The 22234-nt window shown below is 41.9% G+C and overlaps 5 protein-coding genes across 7 annotated transcripts; all 5 read left to right on the top strand.

The window, feature by feature from the left end:
* The first annotated feature begins 2809 nt into the window (after nt 1–2809).
* Nucleotides 2810–4307, top strand: LOC148068206 (uncharacterized). The gene is made up of 6 exons (XM_087804239.1): nt 2810–2864; nt 3167–3232; nt 3296–3387; nt 3446–3682; nt 3741–4058; nt 4130–4307. The coding sequence occupies exons 2-6, from the start codon at nt 3214–3216 to the stop codon at nt 4205–4207; spliced, it is 744 nt and encodes a 247-aa protein (XP_087660365.1). The 5' UTR covers nt 2810–2864; nt 3167–3213; the 3' UTR covers nt 4208–4307.
* A 1974-nt stretch (nt 4308–6281) lies between these two features.
* Nucleotides 6282–7749, top strand: LOC148068205 (uncharacterized). Its single transcript, XM_087804246.1, has 6 exons — nt 6282–6336; nt 6639–6704; nt 6768–6859; nt 6918–7184; nt 7243–7500; nt 7572–7749. The coding sequence occupies exons 2-6, from the start codon at nt 6686–6688 to the stop codon at nt 7647–7649; spliced, it is 714 nt and encodes a 237-aa protein (XP_087660372.1). The 5' UTR covers nt 6282–6336; nt 6639–6685; the 3' UTR covers nt 7650–7749.
* Nucleotides 7750–9724: 1975 nt separating this feature from the next.
* Nucleotides 9725–11149, top strand: LOC148068204 (uncharacterized). Of its 2 annotated transcripts, XM_087804245.1 has the most exons (6): nt 9725–9778; nt 10081–10146; nt 10210–10301; nt 10360–10575; nt 10634–10897; nt 10969–11149. In XM_087804245.1, the coding sequence occupies exons 2-6, from the start codon at nt 10128–10130 to the stop codon at nt 11047–11049; spliced, it is 672 nt and encodes a 223-aa protein (XP_087660371.1). In that variant the 5' UTR covers nt 9725–9778; nt 10081–10127; the 3' UTR covers nt 11050–11149. The 2 variants fall into 2 exon arrangements, with proteins under 2 accessions (XP_087660371.1, XP_087660370.1); XM_087804244.1 differs by lacking the exon at nt 9725–9778 and having other exon boundaries at nt 9789–10146.
* A 1976-nt stretch (nt 11150–13125) lies between these two features.
* On the top strand, nt 13126–14546 carry LOC148068203 (uncharacterized). Its single transcript, XM_087804256.1, has 6 exons — nt 13126–13179; nt 13482–13547; nt 13611–13702; nt 13761–13979; nt 14038–14307; nt 14380–14546. Exons 2-6 carry the CDS (start codon nt 13529–13531, stop codon nt 14443–14445), a joined length of 666 nt encoding a protein of 221 aa, XP_087660382.1. The 5' UTR covers nt 13126–13179; nt 13482–13528; the 3' UTR covers nt 14446–14546.
* Nucleotides 14547–15421: 875 nt separating this feature from the next.
* Nucleotides 15422–22144, top strand: ybey (ybeY metalloendoribonuclease). Of its 2 annotated transcripts, XM_087803473.1 has the most exons (8): nt 15422–15518; nt 16201–16255; nt 16325–16476; nt 16537–19130; nt 19239–19495; nt 19557–19688; nt 20332–20400; nt 21445–22144. In XM_087803473.1, exons 5-8 carry the CDS (start codon nt 19286–19288, stop codon nt 21538–21540), a joined length of 507 nt encoding a protein of 168 aa, XP_087659599.1. In that variant the 5' UTR covers nt 15422–15518; nt 16201–16255; nt 16325–16476; nt 16537–19130; nt 19239–19285; the 3' UTR covers nt 21541–22144. The 2 variants fall into 2 exon arrangements, with proteins under 2 accessions (XP_087659599.1, XP_087659598.1); XM_087803472.1 differs by having other exon boundaries at nt 16537–19495.
* Nucleotides 22145–22234: the final 90 nt, after the last annotated feature.

Here is a 22234-nt window from a genome sequence, read left to right as displayed (position 1 = left end):
TTGCTGAAAAGTTAGTTTCACCCCAAGACTCTCAAAAAACAGGTATTAGCCATGGTTGGAGTGGAAGCAACACCATAACGGTGGAGCTCCAAGCCTGGTCAGCCTGAGGATGTATGCTGATGTGTAACCCACCATGACCCAACTTATTATGTGAAGACCACCAGACTACAACCAATAAAAGTGATCAACCCAATGGAGAAGTTTGACCCAATCCTATCTATGATCCAATTCCCATTTCCTTTTTGAGCACAGTCTTTGTTTAGCAAGAAGTTGTTTACTTCTGAAGAACACTGGCAACAGGTGATTCTCCTTTTAGAGTTTGAATTCCATAAAACTTGAATTACGTCTCTCGTAGACATTCCACTGTCACTCCACTCCTCTGAAATCTTGTTTGTTTTTTACGCTTCTGTCCACAGCTGGTCCACCAGGAGGAATGAACCCGATTCAACTCGTTGCGGTGCAGACTATCGTTTAATCTGATCTTGGTCGATGAAAGCCAGGAATCCGGCACAATTTGTCACTGACATCGAAATAGTTTCCGAGGGTGTTGGTGCTCCAAAATAAAAATCCTCCCTGGTTAATTTCTTTGGAAGTCGAAGTTGCCACATGTGAGCGATGATGAATTTGTGTTGCAGCTTAAAGTACGTTTGAGAAAAAGGTGATGAAAACATGTGGAACATTTTTGAAATTTTTGTGCAGTGCGGATGATAAGCAGGATGATTGACCTTTAAATGCTAAACCACTGTGGAATCATCCATTCAGTCGTTGCAACCTTAACCTCCATAACTGATAATGACGGAACAGAATTTTTGCCTCTTTATTAAACGAGCATTTAAAAATAAAATATCAGGGAATGTAAGAAGAGGAACGTTCATGCGAGGGCAAGTGAGTTTGAGGAGATAAGAAAACTGGTTTATCTTGCGGAATTGTTGATGTTATTATATTTTCGTCACCCTTTTGGTTTTTCACTAAGCGGTTGCAATCGGTGCAGAGGGAACATGTTTTTCTGAAAAGGTGATCATTATGAATGTATGCAGCAGTAGAACCAAATGAAAACTTTGCACAGAGGTCCATAAGTGGATCCACGATCTATCTGAATTGAATCAACCGGCATCAAGGCACGTCAGGGATCTTCTAGACGCCATGGGCATCTATGACGAGTGGCTGTTTTTGGAGCTCGACTGTCCATCGACTCATGGTGACTGGCTTTAGGAAGGACACATGGACGACAAGGTCGATTGGCAGGAAAGACAAAATCTTAGGCAGGAATGTGACATGGTTTACAACATGATCGTCCTCGATAGGATTCATTGACATTTCCAGGACTCTAGCTGAGTGTTGGCCTAGACTGCCGCTTGAGTAAAACACAGGAATACATAACTGTGGATGTATTGACATACGGTGCTCTAAGCAGAGATTGGCTGTCTCAAGGTCTTGGTTGAGTCACTATAGTGATGGTCACATGGTCCTGGATGATGCCCCCAGCACCTTACACAAGGAAGAGTCATACAAACTTCACCGTCCCAATTGCCTGACAAATACAACATGCCCCAAAGACTACAGTGCCTAGTTCCCAAGCTCTCCCCTAGTCTCTTTTGCCCTTTTCCACCGGCTCATCATAGCCCTTCTGTACTTGTTTCAACTCGACCCAACTTGTTCTGTATATCGCAAGCACAGTACGTCAAAGCAAATACGTTTTTTAGTTCCTGCTCCGCTTTGGTTCCAAGCGAGCCAAGCCGGCACTAAAAAGAGAATGTCATTCGACTGGTGACCACGGAAGAATCATCAGGCATTATTTTAAAACACGGCCAGAAAGCGTAAATTATTTTTCAAATAATAGTACTGTGGTCTGTGGACCATAGTATCTTAAGTATCGCATTGCTTTCAAGTTTGACGCAAAACCCAACAGACGAGAGTCCAGTAGGACTCGCAGCAGAAATCACAAAAACAAGAACAAAGGGCAAACAAAAGAACAGGCGACAAGTAGAACATAGATCAAAATAAAGAACATATATCAAAAGGAAATAATGCAAAGAAAATGATACAAAGATTAACATACAATAGAATATCATGATACTTTTACTCCACTTCTGCCCCCAAACTCAGAATAAAACAGTCTAATAGCACGAGGAATGAACAAGTCCCTGAGTCTATTAGTGTTGCATCATGGGAGGAGCATTTGTGCTCCATCTGCTTCTCTGCTCACTGATGACAGTGTTCACAGGATGACTGTCATCATCCATGATGGACAGTAGTTTGTCCAGTGATCTTCTCTCAGCAACTGTCACCAGTGAGTCCAGCTTCATGCCGACCACAGAGCCAGCCCTCCTGGAAGTTTGGTGGAAAAATGACATTCAAGCTCTGTTGTGGTGGTAAAGTGGAACCCTTATCCCAGCCATCACCTACACTAATGCAACACAACCTTGAACTCCAAAAAGTTACCCATCGTAGTTTCTCTTTGTTCTTTTCTTCCGATACAGGCGAGCGTAATCTAACCATGGATCCACTTCAATCAGGAGAGTTGGATCAGGAAGACGGAGGATAGATTTGTAAAGCAGAATAGTAAGAAAGGAGGCTGACATGAGTGTAATGGCTCTCATTTTCTCTTCCACTTCTTGCCATGTGAAAATTAATTTGGAAATATAAACTGGTTTCTTTAAAACTATATGAACACTAGGTCATGTGGCTGAAAGATCAGAGTTTGCACCTTAGATTGTCACGACTCAGAAAGACTTTTTCCATGACATTCTTTTTAAAAAAAACAGAGCGAATGTGTGGCTCCACCTCCTTATCCCCCTTCAGGTGTGGCAGGAAATATATGCAGCCGAACACAACCGAGCAGCATCCTGGAGCAAAATATTTGGGTGAGTACGGACGACACAACAGAGCACCTTACAAAGACCAGTTAAAGCCTAATTCTTTTCATAGTTTGTTGAACAACCTTTACTTTAGTGTGAAAAATCTCTGAAAATAATACACTTTAAGTGCCTAAAGTAATACATTTATGATTTTTTGGAATCCTTAAATGGGGAATAACCCTTTAAAAGAAAAGCTTAGATTGGGAATCAATATAAAACAGTCGCTTAAATAAGCCTTTAGGATTGTAATATTTTGGATTAATAATTTAACTTCACAACCTGTCGCTGAGTCCGGAATTTGGTCGCAGTGTCACGGTTGCTTGAGTGCATGTCAGTCCGGAGCGAGTGACTGAAGATGCCCGGACATCGAAGAGGTGAGTCCCTGACCTCTGACCTGTTGATCTGAACCGTGTACAAAATGGTGTGCGTCTCTGCAGGTTGCAGCCCCAAGAAGGGAGGTCACAGACACCGACATAGACACGGACACAAACACGTGAAGTGTCACAAGAAGGGCAGAGAGTCTCGGGGGGTGAGTCGCTGCTCGGCTTCCAATGGTGTTTCTGGTTCTGGACCGGTTGTGTCTTCAGTCTTCCAGCAGCTCCTGCAGCAGCAGCAGCAGCAGCAGCAGCAGCAGCAGCCCTGAGAGGGGATGGAATGAACAAGGACATGGACATGGACATGGACATGGACATGGACATGGACATGGACATGGACACGGACATGGACATGGACATGGACATGGACATGGACATGGACATGGACATAGACATGGATGCGGACACAAACATGTGAAGTGTCACAAGAAGGGCAGAGAGTCTCGGGGGGTGAGTCGCTGCTCGGCTTCCAATGGTGTTTCTGGTTCTGGACCGGTTGTGTCTTCAGTCTTCCAGCAGCTCCTGCAGCAGCAGCAGAAGCAGCAGCCCTGAGAGGGACCAAGGACATGGACATGGACATGGACATGGACATGGACATGGACATGGACATGGACATGGACATGGACACGGACATGGACATGGACATGGACATGGACATGGACACGGACACGGACACGGACACGGACATGGACATGGACATGGACATGGACATGGACATGGACACAAGAAACACTGTCACAGGAAGAAGGGCAGACATGGGAGGTGCAAGAAGAGACGGGGACACAAACATGTTAAGTGTCATAAGAAGGGCACAGAATGTCACGGGGTGAGTCGCTGCTCAGCTGCCATCATGTTTTTCTGGATCTGACTTATCTTTGTGTTTTGTTTCTCCCCCAGTCTTCCAGCAGCTCTTGCAGCAGTAGCAGCAGCAGTAGCAGCAGCAGCAGCAGCAGCAGCAGCAGTGACTGTGAATAGAATGTCTTCACAGCAGGAAGTGCTTGTTATCTCACAATCTCATATTTTGTATCGAGTTGAATCAAGTCATACAATAAAACTTCCGATATACTCAGAAGAATCTGTTGTTTTTCTGGGTCTATTTTTTAAGGCTCATACCACACGTGTGATTGAGTGACTTCTTCAAGGCCTCGAGCAGATCATTTCTTGGTCAAGAATGAGCCGTGAAAACAGGTCCTTAGTCTTACAGAAAGGAAAAGTGGCTAACCAGTTCCGCCTTACGCAAGAAGACACCAGGATTCCATCAGTCTCAGAAAATCCAGTGAAAAGCCAGGGCAAGCTCTTCACTGACAAATCTCAAGGACCCGGACAGGGATTGCAACCAGTCGTTGAAACTCTATAACCAAAACTTGACAGCACTTTTCACCAATTTAAACAACTTAAGTTGAGTTCCATTTTGTTATTATTGTTTTGTTGTAAAAAAGTGAGTGTTTTCTTGAGACATTTATGCCGGTATCTGCCCCGAAGACGCGTCATCAGTGACGTGGCTTCTGTTTAGGAATGTGAAATGGTTTACAACATGATCGTCCTCGATAGGATTCATTGACATTTCCAGGACTCTAGCTGAGTGTTGGCCTAGACTGCCTCTTGAGTAAAACACAGGAATACATAACTGTGGATGTATTGACATACGGTGCTCTAAGCAGAGATTGGCTGTCTCAAGGTCTTGGTTGAGTCACTATAGTGATGGTCACATGGTCCTGGATGATGCACCTTACACAAGGAAGAGTCATACAAACTTCACCGTCCCAATTGCCTGACAAATACAACATGCCCCAAAGACTACAGTGCCTAGTTCCCAAGCTCTCCCCTAGTCTCTTTTGCCCTTTTCCACCGGCTCATCTTAGCCCTTCTGTACTTGTTTCAACCCGACCCAACTTGTTCTGTATATCGCAAGCACAGTACGTCAAAGCAAATACGTTTTTTAGTTCCTGCTCCGCTTTGGTTCCAAGCGAGCCAAGCCGGCACTAAAAAGAGAATGTCATTCGACTGGTGACCACGGAAGAATCATCAGGCATTATTTTAAAACACGGCCAGAAAGCGTAAATTATTTTTCAAATAATAGTACTGTGGTCTGTGGACCATAGTATCTTAAGTATCGCATTGCTTTCAAGTTTGACGCAAAACCCAACAGACGAGAGTCCAGTAGGACTCGCAGCAGAAATCACAAAAACAAGAACAAAGGGCAAACAAAAGAACAGGCGACAAGTAGAACATAGATCAAAATAAAGAACATATATCAAAAGGAAATAATGCAAAGAAAATGATACAAAGATTAACATACAATAGAATATCATGATACTTTTACTCCACTTCTGCCCCCAAACTCAGAATAAAACAGTCTAATAGCACGAGGAATGAACAAGTCCCTGAGTCTATTAGTGTTGCATCATGGGAGGAGCATTCGTGCTCCATCTGCTTCTCTGCTCACTGATGACAGTGTTCACAGGATGACTGTCATCATCCATGATGGACAGTAGTTTGTCCAGTGATCTTCTCTCAGCAACTGTCACCAGTGAGTCCAGCTTCATGCCGACCACAGAGCCAGCCCTCCTGGAAGTTTGGTGGAAAAATGACATTCAAGCTCTGTTGTGGTGGTAAAGTGGAACCCTTATCCCAGCCATCACCTACACTAATGCAACACAACCTTGAACTCCAAAAAGTTACCCATCGTAGTTTCTCTTTGTTCTTTTCTTCCGATACAGGCGAGCGTAATCTAACCATGGATCCACTTCAATCAGGAGAGTTGGATCAGGAAGACGGAGGATAGATTTGTAAAGCAGAATAGTAAGAAAGGAGGCTGACATGAGTGTAATGGCTCTCATTTTCTCTTCCACTTCTTGCCATGTGAAAATTAATTTGGAAATATAAACTGGTTTCTTTAAAACTATATGAACACTAGGTCATGTGGCTGAAAGATCAGAGTTTGCACCTTAGATTGTCACGACTCAGAAAGACTTTTTCCATGACATTCTTTTTAAAAAAAACAGAGCGAATGTGTGGCTCCACCTCCTTATCCCCCTTCAGGTGTGGCAGGAAATATATGCAGCCGAACACAACCGAGCAGCATCCTGGAGCAAAATATTTGGGTGAGTACGGACGACACAACAGAGCACCTTACAAAGACCAGTTAAAGCCTAATTCTTTTCATAGTTTGTTGAACAACCTTTACTTTAGTGTGAAAAATCTCTGAAAATAATACACTTTAAGTGCCTAAAGTAATACATTTATGATTTTTTGGAATCCTTAAATGGGGAATAACCCTTTAAAAGAAAAGCTTAGATTGGGAATCAATATAAAACAGTCGCTTAAATAAGCCTTTAGGATTGTTATATTTTGGATTAATAATTTAACTTCACAACCTGTCGCCGAGTCCGGAATTTGGTCGCAGTGTCACGGTTGCTTGAGTGCATGTCAGTCCGGAGCGAGTGACTGAAGATGCCCGGACATCGAAGAGGTGAGTCCCTGACCTCTGACCTGTTGATCTGAACCGTGTACAAAATGGTGTGCGTCTCTGCAGGTTGCAGCCCCAAGAAGGGAGGTCACAGACACCGACATAGACACGGACACAAACACGTGAAGTGTCACAAGAAGGGCAGAGAGTCTCGGGGGGTGAGTCGCTGCTCGGCTTCCAATGGTGTTTCTGGTTCTGGACCGGTTGTGTCTTCAGTCTTCCAGCAGCTCCTGCAGCAGCAGCAGCAGCAGCAGCAGCAGCAGCAGCAGCAGCCCTGAGAGGGGATGGAATGAACAAGGACATGGACATGGACATGGACATGGACATGGACATGGACATGGACATGGACATGGACATGGACATGGACATGGACATGGACATGGACATGGACATGGACACGGACATGGACATGGACATGGACATGGACATGGATGCGGACACAAACATGTGAAGTGTCACAAGAAGGGCAGAGAGTCTCGGGGGGTGAGTCGCTGCTCGGCTTCCAATGGTGTTTCTGGTTCTGGACCGGTTGTGTCTTCAGTCTTCCAGCAGCTCCTGCAGCAGCAGCAGAAGCAGCAGCCCTGAGAGGGACCAAGGACATGGACATGGACATGGACATGGACATGGACATGGACATGGACACGGACATGGACATGGACATGGACATGGACATGGACATGGACACGGACATGGACACAAGAAACACTGTCACAGGAAGAAGGGCAGACATGGGAGGTGCAAGAAGAGACGGGGACACAAACATGTTAAGTGTCATAAGAAGGGCACAGAATGTCACGGGGTGAGTCGCTGCTCAGCTGCCATCATGTTTTTCTGGATCTGACTTATCTTTGTGTTTTGTTTCTCCCCCAGTCTTCCAGCAGCTCTTGCAGCAGTAGCAGCAGCAGTAGCAGCAGCAGCAGCAGCAGCAGCAGCAGTGACTGTGAATAGAATGTCTTCACAGCAGGAAGTGCTTGTTATCTCACAATCTCATATTTTGTATCGAGTTGAATCAAGTCATACAATAAAACTTCCGATATACTCAGAAGAATCTGTTGTTTTTCTGGGTCTATTTTTTAAGGCTCATACCACACGTGTGATTGAGTGACTTCTTCAAGGCCTCGAGCAGATCATTTCTTGGTCAAGAATGAGCCGTGAAAACAGGTCCTTAGTCTTACAGAAAGGAAAAGTGGCTAACCAGTTCCGCCTTACGCAAGAAGACACCAGGATTCCATCAGTCTCAGAAAATCCAGTGAAAAGCCAGGGCAAGCTCTTCACTGACAAATCTCAAGGACCCGGACAGGGATTGCAACCAGTCGTTGAAACTCTATAACCAAAACTTGACAGCACTTTTCACCAATTTAAACAACTTAAGTTGAGTTCCATTTTGTTATTATTGTTTTGTTGTAAAAAAGTGAGTGTTTTCTTGAGACATTTATGCCGGTATCTGCCCCGAAGACGCGTCATCAGTGACGTGGCTTCTGTTTAGGAATGTGAAATGGTTTACAACATGATCGTCCTCGATAGGATTCATTGACATTTCCAGGACTCTAGCTGAGTGTTGGCCTAGACTGCCTCTTGAGTAAAACACAGGAATACATAACTGTGGATGTATTGACATACGGTGCTCTAAGCAGAGATTGGCTGTCTCAAGGTCTTGGTTGAGTCACTATAGTGATGGTCACATGGTCCTGGATGATGCACCTTACACAAGGAAGAGTCATACAAACTTCACCATCCCAATTGCCTGACAAATACAACATGCCCCAAAGACTACAGTGCCTAGTTCCTAAGCTCTCCCCTAGTCTCTTTTGCCCTTTTCCACCGGCTCATCTTAGCCCTTCTGTACTTGTTTCAACTCGACCCAACTTGTTCTGTATATCGCAAGCACAGTACGTCAAAGCAAATACGTTTTTTAGTTCCTGCTCCGCTTTGGTTCCAAGCGAGCCAAGCCGGCACTAAAAAGAGAATGTCATTCGACTGGTGACCACGGAAGAATCATCAGGCATTATTTTAAAACACGGCCAGAAAGCGTAAATTATTTTTCAAATAATAGTACTGTGGTCTGTGGACCATAGTATCTTAAGTATCGCATTGCTTTCAAGTTTGACGCAAAACCCAACAGACGAGAGTCCAGTAGGACTCGCAGCAGAAATCACAAAAACAAGAACAAAGAGCAAACAAAAGAACAGGCGACAAGTAGAACATAGATCAAAATAAAGAACATATATCAAAAGGAAATAATGCAAAGAAAATGATACAAAGATTAACATACAATAGAATATCATGATACTTTTACTCCACTTCTGCCCCCAAACTCAGAATAAAACAGTCTAATAGCACGAGGAATGAACAAGTCCCTGAGTCTATTAGTGTTGCATCATGGGAGGAGCATTCGTGCTCCATCTGCTTCTCTGCTCACTGATGACAGTGTTCAGAGGATGACTGTCATCATCCATGATGGACAGTAGTTTGTCCAGTGATCTTCTCTCAGCAACTGTCACCAGTGAGTCCAGCTTCATGCCGACCACAGAGCCAGCCCTCCTGGAAGTTTGGTGGAAAAATGACATTCAAGCTCTGTTGTGGTGGTAAAGTGGAACCCTTATCCCAGCCATCACCTACACTAATGCAACACAACCTTGAACTCCAAAAAGTTACCCATCGTAGTTTCTCTTTGTTCTTTTCTTCCGATACAGGCGAGCGTAATCTAACCATGGATCCACTTCAATCAGGAGAGTTGGATCAGGAAGACGGAGGATAGATTTGTAAAGCAGAATAGTAAGAAAGGAGGCTGACATGAGTGTAATGGCTATCATTTTCTCTTCCACTTCTTGCCATGTGAAAATTAATTTGGAAATATAAACTGGTTTCTTTAAAACTATATGAACACTAGGTCATGTGGCTGAAAGATCAGAGTTTGCACCTTAGATTGTCACGACTCAGAAAGACTTTTTCCATGACATTCTTTTTAAAAAAAACAGAGCGAATGTGTGGCTCCACCTCCTTATCCCCCTTCAGGTGTGGCAGGAAATATATGCAGCCGAACACAACCGAGCAGCATCCTGGAGCAAAATATTTGGGTGAGTACGGACGACACAACAGAGCACCTTACAAAGACCAGTTAAAGCCTAATTCTTTTCATAGTTTGTTGAACAACCTTTACTTTAGTGTGAAAAATCTCTGAAAATAATACACTTTAAGTGCCTAAAGTAATACATTTATGATTTTTTGGAATCCTTAAATGGGGAATAACCCTTTAAAAGAAAAGCTTAGATTGGGAATCAATATAAAACAGTCGCTTAAATAAGCCTTTAGGATTGTAATATTTTGGATTAATAATTTAACTTCACAACCTGTCGCTGAGTCCGGAATTTGGTCGCAGTGTCACGGTTGCTTGAGTGCATGTCAGTCCGGAGCGAGTGACTGAAGATGCCCGGACATCGAAGAGGTGAGTCCCTGACCTCTGACCTGTTGATCTGAACCGTGTACAAAATGGTGTGCGTCTCTGCAGGTTGCAGCCCCAAGAAGGGAGGTCACAGACACCGACATAGACACGGACACAAACACGTGAAGTGTCACAAGAAGGGCAGAGAGTCTCGGGGGGTGAGTCGCTGCTCGGCTTCCAATGGTGTTTCTGGTTCTGGACTGGTTGTGTCTTCAGTCTTCCAGCAGCTCCTGCAGCAGCAGCAGCAGCAGCAGCAGCAGCAGCAGCAGCAGCAGCCCTGAGAGGGGATGGAATGAACAAGGACATGGACATGGACATGGACATGGACATGGACATGGACATGGACACGGACACGGACACGGACATGGACATGGACATGGATGCGGACACAAACATGTGAAGTGTCACAAGAAGGGCAGAGAGTCTCGGGGGGTGAGTCGCTGCTCGGCTTCCAATGGTGTTTCTGGTTCTGGACCGGTTGTGTCTTCAGTCTTCCAGCAGCTCCTGCAGCAGCAGCAGAAGCAGCAGCCCTGAGAGGGACCAAGGACATGGACATGGACATGGACATGGACATGGACATGGACATGGACATGGACATGGACATGGACATGGACACGGACATGGACATGGACATGGACACGGACATGGACACAAGAAACACTGTCACAGGAAGAAGGGCAGACATGGGAGGTGCAAGAAGAGACGGGGACACAAACATGTTAAGTGTCATAAGAAGGGCACAGAATGTCACGGGGTGAGTCGCTGCTCAGCTGCCATCATGTTTTTCTGGATCTGACTTATCTTTGTGTTTTGTTTCTCCCCCAGTCTTCCAGCAGCTCTTGCAGCAGTAGCAGCAGCAGTAGCAGCAGCAGCAGCAGCAGCAGCAGCAGCAGTGACTGTGAATAGAATGTCTTCACAGCAGGAAGTGCTTGTTATCTCACAATCTCATATTTTGTATCGAGTTGAATCAAGTCATAAAATAAAACTTCCGATATACTCAGAAGAATCTGTTGTTTTTCTGGGTCTATTTTTTAAGGCTCATACCACACGTGTGATTGAGTGACTTCTTCAAGGCCTCGAGCAGATAATTTCTTGGTCAAGAATGAGCCGTGAAAACAGGTCCTTAGTCTTACAGAAAGGAAAAGTGGCTAACCAGTTCCGCCTTACGCAAGAAGACACCAGGATTCCATCAGTCTCAGAAAATCCAGTGAAAAGCCAGGGCAAGCTCTTCACTGACAAATCTCAAGGACCCGGACAGGGATTGCAACCAGTCGTTGAAACTCTATAACCAAAACTTGACAGCACTTTTCACCAATTTAAACAACTTAAGTTGAGTTCCATTTTGTTATTATTGTTTTGTTGTAAAAAAGTGAGTGTTTTCTTGAGACATTTATGCCGGTATCTGCCCCGAAGACGCGTCATCAGTGACGTGGCTTCTGTTTAGGAATGTGAAATGGTTTACAACATGATCGTCCTCGATAGGATTCATTGACATTTCCAGGACTCTAGCTGAGTGTTGGCCTAGACTGCCTCTTGAGTAAAACACAGGAATACATAACTGTGGATGTATTGACATACGGTGCTCTAAGCAGAGATTGGCTGTCTCAAGGTCTTGGTTGAGTCACTATAGTGATGGTCACATGGTCCTGGATGATGCACCTTACACAAGGAAGAGTCATACAAACTTCACCGTCCCAATTGCCTGACAAATACAACATGCCCCAAAGACTACAGTGCCTAGTTCCCAAGCTCTCCCCTAGTCTCTTTTGCCCTTTTCCACCGGCTCATCTTAGCCCTTCTGTACTTGTTTCAACTCGACCCAACTTGTTCTGTATATCGCAAGCACAGTACGTCAAAGCAAATACGTTTTTTAGTTCCTGCTCCGCTTTGGTTCCAAGCGAGCCAAGCCGGCACTAAAAAGAGAATGTCATTCGACTGGTGACCACGGAAGAATCATCAGGCATTATTTTAAAACACGGCCAGAAAGCGTAAATTATTTTTCAAATAATAGTACTGTGGTCTGTGGACCATAGTATCTTAAGTATCGCATTGCTTTCAAGTTTGACGCAAAACCCAACAGACGAGAGTCCAGTAGGACTCGCAGCAGAAATCACAAAAACAAGAACAAAGAGCAAACAAAAGAACAGGCGACAAGTAGAACATAGATCAAAATAAAGAACATATATCAAAAGGAAATAATGCAAAGAAAATGATACAAAGATTAACATACAATAGAATATCATGATACTTTTACTCCACTTCTGCCCCCAAACTCAGAATAAAACAGTCTAATAGCACGAGGAATGAACAAGTCCCTGAGTCTATTAGTGTTGCATCATGGGAGGAGCATTCGTGCTCCATCTGCTTCTCTGCTCACTGATGACAGTGTTCACAGGATGACTGTCATCATCCATGATGGACAGTAGTTTGTCCAGTGATCTTCTCTCAGCAACTGTCACCAGTGAGTCCAGCTTCATGCCGACCACAGAGCCAGCCCTCCTGGAAGTTTGGTGGAAAAATGACATTCAAGCTCTGTTGTGGTGGTAAAGTGGAACCCTTATCCCAGCCATCACCTACACTAATGCAACACAACCTTGAACTCCAAAAAGTTACCCATCGTAGTTTCTCTTTGTTCTTTTCTTCCGATACAGGCGAGCGTAATCTAACCATGGATCCACTTCAATCAGGAGAGTTGGATCAGGAAGACGGAGGATAGATTTGTAAAGCAGAATAGTAAGAAAGGAGGCTGACATGAGTGTAATGGCTATCATTTTCTCTTCCACTTCTTGCCATGTGAAAATTAATTTGGAAATATAAACTGGTTTCTTTAAAACTATATGAACACTAGGTCATGTGGCTGAAAGATCAGAGTTTGCACCTTAGATTGTCACGACTCAGAAAGACTTTTTCCATGACATTCTTTTTTAAAAAAAACAGAGCGAATGTGTGGCTCCACCTCCTTATCCCCCTTCAGGTGTGGCAGGAAATATATGCAGCCGAACACAACCGAGCAGCATCCTGGAGCAAAATATTTGGGTGAGTACGGACGACACAACAGAGCACCTTACAAAGACCAGTTAAAGCCTAATTCTTTTCATAGTTTGTTGAACAACCTTTACTTTAGTGTGAAAAATCTCTGAAAATAATACACTTTAAGTGCCTAAAGTAATACATTTATGATTTTTTGGAATCCTTAAATGGGGAATAACCCTTTAAAAGAAAAGCTTAGATTGGGAATCAATATAAAACAGTCGCTTAAATAAGCCTTTAGGATTGTAATATTTTGGATTAATAATTTAACTTCACAACCTGTCGCTGAGTCCGGAATTTGGTCGCAGTGTCACGGTTGCTTGAGTGCATGTCAGTCCGGAGCGAGTGACTGAAGATGCCCGGACATCGAAGAGGTGAGTCCCTGACCTCTGACCTGTTGATCTGAACCGTGTACAAAATGTTGTGCGTCTCTGCAGGTTGCAGCCCCAAGAAGGGAGGTCACAGACACCGACATAGACACGGACACAAACACGTGAAGTGTCACAAGAAGGGCAGAGAGTCTCGGGGGGTGAGTCGCTGCTCGGCTTCCAATGGTGTTTCTGGTTCTGGACTGGTTGTGTCTTCAGTCTTCCAGCAGCTCCTGCAGCAGCAGCAGCAGCAGCAGCAGCAGCCCTGAGAGGGGATGGAATGAACAAGGACATGGACACGGACATGGACACGGACATGGACATGGACATGGACATGGACATGGACATGGACATGGACATGGACATGGACATGGACATGGACATGGATGCGGACACAAACATGTGAAGTGTCACAAGAAGGGCAGAGAGTCTCGGGGGGTGAGTCGCTGCTCTGCTTCCAATTGTGTTTTTGGTTCTGGACCGGTTGTGTCTTCAGTCTTCCAGCAGCTCCTGCAGCAGCAGCAGAAGCAGCAGCCCTGAGAGGGACCAAGGACATGGACATGGACATGGACACGGACATGGACATGGACATGGACATGGACATGGACATGGACATGGACATGGACATGGACATGGACACGGACACGGACACGGACATGGACACAAGAAACACTGTCACAGGAAGAAGGGCAGACATGGGAGGTGCAAGAAGAGACGGGGACACAAACATGTTAAGTGTCATAAGAAGGGCACAGAATGTCACGGGGTGAGTCGCTGCTCAGCTGCCATCATGTTTTTCTGGATCTGACTTATCTTTGTGTTTTGTTTTCTCTCCCAGTCTTCCAGCAGCTCTTGCAGCAGTAGCAGCAGCAGCAGCAGCAGCAGCAGCAGTGACTGTGAATAGAATGTCTTCACAGCAGGAAGTGCTTGTTATCTCACAATCTCATATTTTGTATCGAGTTGAATCAAGTCATACAATAAAACTTCCGATATACTCAGAAGAATCTGTTGTTTTTCTGGGTCTATTTTTTAAGGCTCATACCACACGTGTGATTGAGTGACTTCTTCAAGGCCTCGAGCAGATCATTTCTTGGTCAAGAATGAGCCGTGAAAACAGGTCCTTAGTCTTACAGAAAGGAAAAGTGGCTAACCAGTTCCGCCTTACGCAAGAAGACACCAGGATTCCATCAGTCTCAGAAAATCCAGTGAAAAGCCAGGGCAAGCTCTTCGTTGACAAATCTCAAGGACCCGGACAGGGATTGCAACCAGTCGTTGAAACTCTATAACCAAAACTTGACAGCACTTTTCACCAATTTAAACAACTTAAGTTGAGTTCCATTTTGTTATTATTGTTTTGTTGTAAAAAAGTGAGTGTTTTCTTGAGACATTTACGTCGGTATCTGCCCCGAAGACGCGTCATCAGTGACGTGGCTTCTGTTTAGCTTCATCTACGTCACTAAGATAACGGTCATCTTCTTGATTTTAAAAACATTTTTTAATGAATTTTAGTTTCTTGATTTTAACTGTAATATTCTTGATTTAAAAATGTTTTTGTAATTGTAATTATTTTCCATTTTATAACCAAAGTTAAAAACAGAATAACAACTATTTTTTATCATTCATAAACTACAATTTATTTTAAATAAATAATATTTTATAAATGTACTTTTCTCGGTTTTAAACTGTTGTTAAAACCTGCCCGTGTGTTATCTTGATTTATATAAACCGGTTTCTTCTTAACCACATGAACAATAGGTCCCTGATTCATGTAATGATATGGATGAAAGGTCATTGAAAGATAGTTTCACCTTCAGAATGTCACGATTCCAGAAGACTTTTTTTTTTTCCATGGCATCCTTTTTGAAAGAAGTAATTGTATTGAAGGCTCCGCCCCTTCGACCCACATGAGGTGTGGCAACAAACATAAACTCTGCCACCAGAGAAGACAGAGCAACATTCTGGAGCGTCAATATTAAGGTGAGTACAACACACAATTGGAAAACTATTTAAACAACAAACTTTTTTAAAATTTGTTAAATAACCTTTGTCATAGTGTAAGAAATGATGTAAGAAATAACAAAACGTTGGGAAAGACTTATTTTCTATTCATATGTGTTTAGTAAAAACATTAAAAATGCATTAAAGGATAGAATTTGACTAAAAAAGGAAAAAATAATTTTAAAACTAAAAAGTGAAGAAACAAAAAGATTAGGATTAAGAGTTAAACTGACAGTGTTTATGAAGAAAGTTAAATATAAAACGATAGGATAAAGGTGATAAAATAAACAAAGGTATAAACGAGATAAAGGTAGGATGAATGTAAAAAACGAAAAACCTGAAAATGGTTTATAAAGTAAAATGTGAGAAATTATTAATAATTAATTATCATTATCTGCACCAAAATTCAATTAATTTATATGAATTCAAGCAAAGAAAAGTGAAGATTAAACTTAATAATCAATCATTTAAGTGAAACTGAAGAAGGGAAAGTACATTTTTTTAATTGCTTAAAAGCGGAAAATCCTTGTAAAATAAGCAAATAATTAAACGGTCCCTTCCAGAATAATTTATATATATTTTGTATTTAGAGTTATAATAATTTAACTTCACAACTTGTCACCGAGTCTGGAATTTGGTCGCAGTTTCACTTGTTTCACAGGTTGTTTGCATGTCAGTCCAGAGCGAGTGACTGAAGATGCACAGAAGAAAAGGAGGTGATTCCCTGACCTCTGACCCCTTGACCTGTCGATCTACTCCGTGTAAACGTGTGCACGTCCCCGCAGGTTGCAGCCCCAAGAGAGGAGGACACGGGCATAAGAAACATGGAGTCAAGAGACACTGCCACAGGAAGAAAAGCAAAAAAAGTGGGAAGTTCAAGAAGAGACCGGGACACAAACACGTGAAGTGTCACAAGAAGGGCCGAGAGTGTCACGGGGTGAGTCGCTGCCTCGGCTCCCGATCGGGTTTTTATGGTTCTGACCCGTCGTGTCTTCAGTCTTCCAGCAGCTCCTGCAGCAGCAGCAGCAGCAGCAGCAGCAGCAGCGACTCCGACTAGAAGCTCCTCGAAACAGGAAGTGCTTGTTATCTCAGAATCTCATCTTTTGTATCGAGTTGAATCAAGTACGTCGTGAAATAAAACCTCAGATAAGCTCAGAGGAATCTGTTGTTTATAATCTCACACATATTCTAAATATTCTTGTGGATCACACACTCATTTAATTAAGTTTAACAACTAAAAATTAAAAACAACTTTACCTCCGTCATTTAAAAATGATCTTTACAGTTTTAATTTCCTTGATTTAGATTTTTTAAATATATATATACAGTGGCTTGCAAAAGTATTCATATCCCTCGAACTTTTCCACATTTTTTTTACACGTGGAAAAGTTTTTACATTACCAACACAAACATAAATATATCTTATTATCTTGACCTTTTAAGTATATATTTTATTGAGGTGTTTTGATTGTTTAAGCGCTTTGTGACCCTTGTCTGGAAAAGTACTATATAAATACAAATTACTTACTTACTTACTTATTAGAATTTAATGTGAAAGACCAACACAAAGTGTGACACAATTGTGAAGTACAACGAAAATTATACATGACTTTTTTTTTTTAATTCACAAATAAAAAACTGAAAAGTGCAGTGTGCAAAAGTATTCAACCCTCTTTTCTCTGAGTGACACTTACTGCCTTCAGGCGTTGCCTGATGATTGAATGTCGACCTAATGACTTAATGGATCCACCTGTGTGTGTGATATAATCTCGGTACAAATACAGCTGTTCTGTGACGGCCTCAGAAGTTTGTTAAGAGAATATTGAGGAACATATAGGACCATGAAGTCCAAGGAACACACCTGGCGGGTCAAGAGATAAAGTGGTGGAGAAGTTTAAAGCCGGGTTAGGCTATAAAAAAATGTCCCAAGCTTTGAAGATCTCACAGAGCAACTGTTCAATACATTATCTGGAAATGGAAAGAGTACGGCAACGACTGCAAACCTACCAAGACACTGCCGTCCACCTGAGCTTACAGGCCGAACGAGAAGAGCCAAGAGGTCCATGGTGACTCTGGACCAACTGCAGAGATCCACAGCTCAGGGGGAATCTGTCCACAGGACAACTATTGGGGCGTGCACTCCACAAATCTGGCCTTTATGAGACTTTCAGAGTGGCAAGAAGAAATACATTATTAAAAGAAAACCATAAGAAGTTCCCGTTTGCAGTTTGCCACACACAGTTTTGCACATCACCCTGAACACACCATCCCCACTCTCAAGTCTCAGGGACAGGACACCCTGAACATAAAGCCAGAGATGCAATGGAATGGATTTAAAACAAAACATATTCATGTGTTAGAACGGCCCAGTCAAAGTCCAGACCTCAGTCCCATTTGAGAATCTGTGGCAAGATCTGAAAACCACCATCTAATCTGACGAAGCTTGAGCTTTTTTGCAAAGAAGAATGGGCAAAAATCTCAGTCTCTAGATGTTGAAAGCTGGAGGAGACATACACCAAAAGACTTGAAGCTGTGATTGCAGCAAAAGGTGGTTCCACAAAGTATTGACTCAGGGGGGCTCAATACTTTTGCACACTGCACTTTTCAGTTTTTAATTTGTGAAAATAAAGGTAAATCATGTATAATTTTAGTTGTACTTCACAATTGTGTGACACTTTGTGTTGGTCTTTGTTTATCCAACTAGTCACTTGGAGGTGGAGACTAATGATGTGCGGTGACAAACCTTGATGTTTAACCAATCACAGCAGAGTAGGTGTGGTTATGGTCAACAAGATTTAATCTCCAGAAAAAGTGTTTTCAGTGGGCGGGGCTTAAGATCATTTTCTAATGTAAATATTTAAATGAAAAGAGAGTTTTGTACAAACAGACACTGATGATACATTAGAGTCCAACATATATTTAACACACATCAACACATTGTTGTTTTTTATGTTTTTTTCTGGCCATCTTTTTTTGTCTGATCACTTTTGATTGATTTAGATTTATTATTAGTTTTTTTTATATATATATCTAGATCAGTCCTTGATTTTTTTTTTAATTGATGACCTAAAATGTAAATACCATCGAATTGATCTAAATATTTTTACAACTGGCATTGTGTTTATTTAAAGATCTTTTTCATTGTAATTTTTTCAGATATAAAACTCTAAAAGTAAATTAATTTTTCTTTTAAAAAATCTACTTTTTATCGCTTACTCAGTTTTGACGAACATATGTGAAGTACATTTACAAATGAAACATTTTTGTCATTAAATTATATTCGCTTACCATTTATTCGCTGCGCTTCTAGAGCAAAATAGAATGTATTTTATGCATTTGACCTATGAGTTGTTCCGTAGTTATACAAACGTCATTTCCGGTTATGGTCCGTCAGAAATTATCTCCCCCCTCAGTTGGTCACCTGTTCCGGCCTGGCTGGATACTCGGACATTTTTTTTTCTCGATTTTATCGCCTTTTTAATGTGAAACTCGGATTTTTAAGCACAGTTCTGTGGAGTTTAAAATTGTCTTCCTTAATTCGAGTCCATAAATATCCCAATTTCATTGATTCTTATCGTGTTTATGCTACCGGTACGTGTCACCTTGAATAGGAGCCGTTTTTGTCAACATCTGTCGACGTAACTCTCTGTCAATCGCATGTTTTGATTCATTCTTTCTCCTCGTTTTCTCTTTTTAAAGTCTGAGCGACATATTTGTTTTCAAAGTTCTGCTTCGAAAAAAAAAAAATGGGTGTAGTGGTGCGGAATCTCCAGAAGGTGGTGCCAATTCGCCGCGCAAGGCTGCGACGGGACGTGGAGACTCTGAGACACATCCTGGGCATCCAGAAGTTTGACGTGGGAATAGTGTGCGTGGACAACCGCAGAATCCAGCAGATCAACCACGTGTACAGGAAGAAAAACCTCCCCACGGACGTCCTGTCTTTCCCGTTCCATGAGGTGTGATGTCGGGGGTTTTTAATGCGACTTTCATCACTGATGTCAGTGTTTTTGTTTCCAGGACATAAAGCCGGGCAGGATCCCGTGTAACCTCCACAGGGATGAGCTGAACCTCGGGGACATTTTTCTGGGCGTGGAGTTTGTGATGAAGCAGTGTCAGGAGGAGAAGATGGATCTTCATGAAGCCCTGACCGTGAGTTCAGCGATGAAGATGTTGTTTTTTGTAAACAATAGAATTGTTGACGGAGAATAATCTAATTTAATCAATGTTGTGCTTCGTGTACGTCAGTGATGGGGAAATAAAATGTCCACAGGGGCCACTTTTTGTACAGGGGCCATCAAGAAAAAATAAAGAAACAAAAAGTATAAAGTTAAGTAATAAAATAAAGTTATATATGCTAAAATGGCCATTCTATTGTATTTTATACAAGTTATATAAATATAAACTATATGAAATATATAAAACATTCTCATTAAAGCCCTTTTGGTTTCAATTATTTTTAAATATTTACTTAAAATATTGTTGAGGCGAAATAAATACAGTTATAATAATAAATAACAGAAATTAATCCAAAGTAAAATAGTTAGTTTATAGATCTTTGATCACATAAAAATTGTAAAAGAGTCGAACCTTTGTCTTCAAAGGTCTAACATTATTTAATCCATTTAAAATGTCACTTCAGTCACACGGAACATTTCAGCACGAACAATATTGACCTTTCCTCTCTATGATGAAATGACTTCAAGTCCTTTGATGACAACGAACAAAAAAACTATAAACTAAAGAGTTTAAATGACAGACTTTATTTAATGTGTTTCTTTCCTTCGCACTTCAGGTCGTGACGGCTCACGGTATTTGTCACCTGTTGGGCTACAGACACGAGACGGAGGAAGAGTGGACCGAGGTATGTCTGGACATTTATGAGGTCAAGCTACGATATATTATGACACTGTAGTATCAAGGATATATGTGTAGTATCGTCGAGTACTTGACTCTGGTGTTGCAGAATTTACAGACCACATGACTCTTGACGAAGTTGTAACTGCTTTCATTTGTTTTCGAACCAAAATATGTCCAAACATCAATTTTAAAAGCTGCTGGAGTCACTGTATCCTCTCATCCTTATGCTGTGTCTCAAATCACATACTTCTCTTAGTATACTATAAGTTAGTATGCATCAGGATAGTGTACGTACTAACTAGTAACTAATTCTCCACAGATAGTATGTCTCAAATCAAACACTGCTGCTACGCACTAACAGGAAATGACGCGACAGTTTCTTCTTCTACTACTATTTAACGATGGTTGCAACCAGCTGTAGAAACACTAGCGACACCTGCTGGCAGCACGTTTTGCAAGTTTGGAAAAAGAAATAAAGAAAAAATATGAGAATCTAAATATTCGCGAGCTATTTAAGCTGGTATCAGCGTTTATAATGTCACTAAGATGGCAGGCGTCTATGGTCGATAGTGTCCAACGAACCATACTTAGTTTTGTGGGTGTTTTAGTGACAGTTTTGTGTGCATGGCGCACTAAAACTCGCATACTAAGAATTGAGACTCACTAAAAATACTAACTTTGAGTACGCAAGTATGCGATTTGAGACACAGCATTAGTCACTGTTTCTTAAGCTGCGATTGGCGTAATGAGTGCTGCCATCTAGTGGCGCGGAAGTTTCAGCTCAACACAAAAATGACCATAGTTTGTAAATATATAATAATAATAATAATAATAATCTATTTATATAGCGCCTTTCTAGACCAGGGTCACAAAGCGCTTTGACATATATGCATGTTAGTTGTAAATAAAACAACTTATTATTTAAACTTTATTGAAATATAAACCGTAAAAGAAAAATGTTTACAAATGAAAGAGTTTTCATGTACCGGTATTTAAAGAATATACATTTCTTACACCCGATGTGACTGATCTCCACTTCCTCCTCCAGATGGTGCAGAGAGAAAACTACATCCTCGGCGAGTACAACCGGCTGACGGGGCTCCACCTGCTGCCGCTGATGAAGAAGTGCAGTCAGGACACGTGACGAGGACTATGATTCGCTCGGACATTGAAGACTTGATTCCTTTTTTTCTGCTGCTGAAATTCAAAATATTTAATTTTGTTAACAAGGAGCCGGTGAGTATTTTTTCCCCACAACTTTTCAGGTTTTTTTTTTTTTACTTTTTGAATCAAACTCTTGAATTTTTGATCTATACCTGGTTGTAAACAAATGGTGCTGGATTGACACTGTACTACGAGACGTTTTGTTTTCTTCTGGAATCATGAACGGGTGATATAACGACTTATATAAGATATTTATGACTTCACCATATTTATTATGGACCAATTCTGACTTTGGTTATGTTTTTTTTAAACAAATGGTTGAAGTATATTTTGTATGACAACACTTGTGCCTGAGTGTTTACAACATTTCTTTTTTTTTTAACCAAGTTGTGTGAATCTGACTGCGTGACATGCTGGACACAAACATCTGTACACCTTTTTACCAACAAATCTTTCTTTTCACCTTTATTACTTTATTAAAACTTTGAAGAAAGAGGTGAGTTGGGGGTAGAAAAGCCGCTCATGTTTTTCAAAGTCACTGATGATTCGGGGGGTGTTTTTTTTTTTTGTTTTCTTCCGGCTGTGCACGTCTCTTACGGTTAAAGCAACAGAAACAGGCGCTGAGGTCGTCGTCCACCTGCAGGACTGGAATAAATAGAAAAAGTCTAATCTGA

The sequence above is a fragment of the Callionymus lyra genome, chromosome 12 (assembly GCF_982586985.1).
Source record: "Callionymus lyra chromosome 12, fCalLyr1.hap1.1, whole genome shotgun sequence".
NCBI classification, from domain to species: Eukaryota; Metazoa; Chordata; class Actinopteri; order Syngnathiformes; family Callionymidae; genus Callionymus; species Callionymus lyra.
This window is presented reverse-complemented; position numbering and strand designations above follow the sequence as displayed.